This window comes from Trichinella spiralis, assembly GCF_000181795.1.
Source record: "Trichinella spiralis strain ISS 195 chromosome Unknown Scfld4080, whole genome shotgun sequence".
NCBI classification, from domain to species: domain Eukaryota; kingdom Metazoa; phylum Nematoda; class Enoplea; order Trichinellida; family Trichinellidae; genus Trichinella; species Trichinella spiralis.
The window spans coordinates 1-2,108 of NW_003531019.1; the positions used below are offsets into that span (position 1 = coordinate 1).

At 40.4% G+C, this 2,108-nt stretch overlaps 1 protein-coding gene across 1 annotated transcript; it reads right to left on the reverse strand.

Annotated features, from left to right (window-relative positions):
* Positions 1-30: 30 nt before the first annotated feature.
* Tsp_13899 (protein C1orf9) lies at positions 31-1,756 on the reverse strand. Its single transcript, XM_003367545.1, has 4 exons — positions 1,364-1,756; positions 639-1,302; positions 483-520; positions 31-267 (listed from the first exon to the last, which is right to left on the reverse strand). The coding sequence occupies exons 1-4, from the start codon at positions 1,754-1,756 to the stop codon at positions 31-33; spliced, it is 1,332 nt and encodes a 443-aa protein (XP_003367593.1).
* Between the last annotated feature and the right edge of the window lie 352 nt (positions 1,757-2,108).

The following is a 2,108-nucleotide window of genomic DNA, read 5'->3' on the forward strand; positions in this document are numbered from 1 at the left end:
GGGGAAAAAAATCATCGAAACCCCATTCACCTAACGAACGATCTGGTGCGCGTAAAAAAATAAGGCATTCCTGATTAATGTTGTCAGTAAAGTTTCTGCTCTAAAGCATAATCTTCTCCCGGTATCAATTTCATCACCGAAACGAACACGATTGAAGAAAAATGAACGTGAAATACAAAAGTAAAATACAGTATAAATATTATTCGAAATGATAGTAAAGTACAAATGTTTAGTTGACATGAAATGACAAAGTCGAGTATGTTTCAACTGAAAGAAAAAGGAAAAATTTAATTTTCGAAACAAAAATATGAAAGCAAAATCGATACCGAGTAAGTAATAATCGAAACAGTATCGTTTAATCAAATTCGTGCGTTTTACGTCTCAGTGCAAAAAAATTACCACAAAGCACATTACAACAAACAATTTTAAGTTTAATGGGTAAAACAAAACACTGCGGTAACAATTATCAACCATCATAAAACAAAATCATCACCCGGATTTGTTATCTTACATCTTGCAACTGCAAAGATAAGAATACTATGCTGCACGGTTCAAACAAAAAAAAATAAAGAACAAACAAAATAATAAGTGATTAAAAATAAAATAATAAAAATAAACAAGAAAGTAGAAGCATCAACTTTGCTTTGACGACGATAAAGATGCCGATAATAATAATTTGTCTGCAGGAGAATTGGTTATCATCCAACGTTGTTGCTGCTGAAATAATTTACATTTTTTACTTCCAACATTCTTCACAGTACAAAGTCGGATCGGCATTTCGAGCCAGCGGACTAGTTCCGCATTGCGGGGCACCTTGCTACTATCTGCGCTGAACAGCACACCCGCTAGATGCTGATATCGAGAATGTCGATCACCGCCGCCGCTGTTGCCGTTGCTTTTATGGGTGTGGTAACTGCCGCTACCATTTGGCGTTAGGTGGGCCAACTTTGCTCTGGTTAAACTGCTGACGCTGAGTGGATTATTGTTCGATCGATTCAATTTTAAATCTTTGTCATGCTGATTAACAGAGCATGATCGCTTTCGATGAGAAACTAAGCCTGCTCCCAACCGTACAGCACTACTACTGCTAGTATTTCTACTACCATAGGGACTGTTGTTAAAGGCCGTAAAAGCACCACTGTTGGCATGTTGTGCAGCACGCATATTCAATACTTCCAACACGATACGAACTACATCGTCTCTTTTCAACAATGCACCCCGCAACGATCTCATCAGCAACACCAACGTCAACAAGCAAAAGCCTAACTGTGCAAAAAACAACCAATAATGATACTGCAACCACTGAAATGAGAAAAAGAAAAAAAATTTAAACGTCATTAAATTAATTAATCATTTATTTTACTTTAGCCTCTTGATCCACCCAACGATCAACCGGCAACGAGATACGCTTGGTCAAGTTGTCCACCTTCGACTGCAGCACGCCCAACGTCTGATCTTGCAACTTGATCAACATCATCAACCGCATCTCAACGTCACCTGCTACTTGCATGGTCTTGTTGAGCAAACGTTGAATTTCTTCAATTTGACGCTTGTAATTGCGTGACAGTTCACTTAAATACTGACTGCTCAGACTGACGTTCATTTCGAGCGTTTTCAGCCGATTGTTGAGCCGAATGAAAACTGACTCTTTGGAGCTGGTGCTGCTTCCCGGTAAAGCAAGCTCGTTGGGCAGCTGCGCCATTCCCAATTCGTCAGTTTCTCTGCTCATCTTCGGGTAAACTTTCTGGGCCCTCATCTCCACCTCTTCCTCTTTGTTATTATTATTATTATTATTCTTTTTCTTTTTCTTCTTCTTATTCTTAATCTCCTCTTCTTCCTCATCCTTCGCATCCACCACCGGAGATAAGCGTTCGTCGAACGGATTCTTGGTCAACGACGACAAATTCTTCACACTGCTGCTGTTGTCCAAAATAGCACATCAACCTCTCGTCAGCGGCTCCGTTGTGGTGATTCGACTTCTCCTCCTCCTGTTGTTGTTCCCTGCCTCTCTGCAACACCCTTTCCACTGCTTACATCTGAATCAGCTGTCGTTGTCAGCTGGTCGAAACGATGAACCCGACTCGTGGGTTCCACTTTCTTTCGGTTTC

What these genes read in the sequence shown, in the direction of transcription:
- Tsp_13899 (XM_003367545.1), bottom strand. Translation starts at nt 1,756, where the DNA reads ATGAGGGCCCAGAAAGTTTACCCGAAGATGAGCAGAGAAACTGACGAA. An exon ending in GGGTGGATCAAGAGGCTAAA is followed by an intron (nt 1,303 to 1,363) that starts GTAAAATAAATG and finishes TTCTCATTTCAG; the next exon opens with TGGTTGCAGTATCATTATTG. An exon ending in TTTATCGTCGTCAAAGCAAA is followed by an intron (nt 521 to 638) that starts GTTGATGCTTCT and finishes TTATCTTTGCAG; the next exon opens with TTGCAAGATGTAAGATAACA.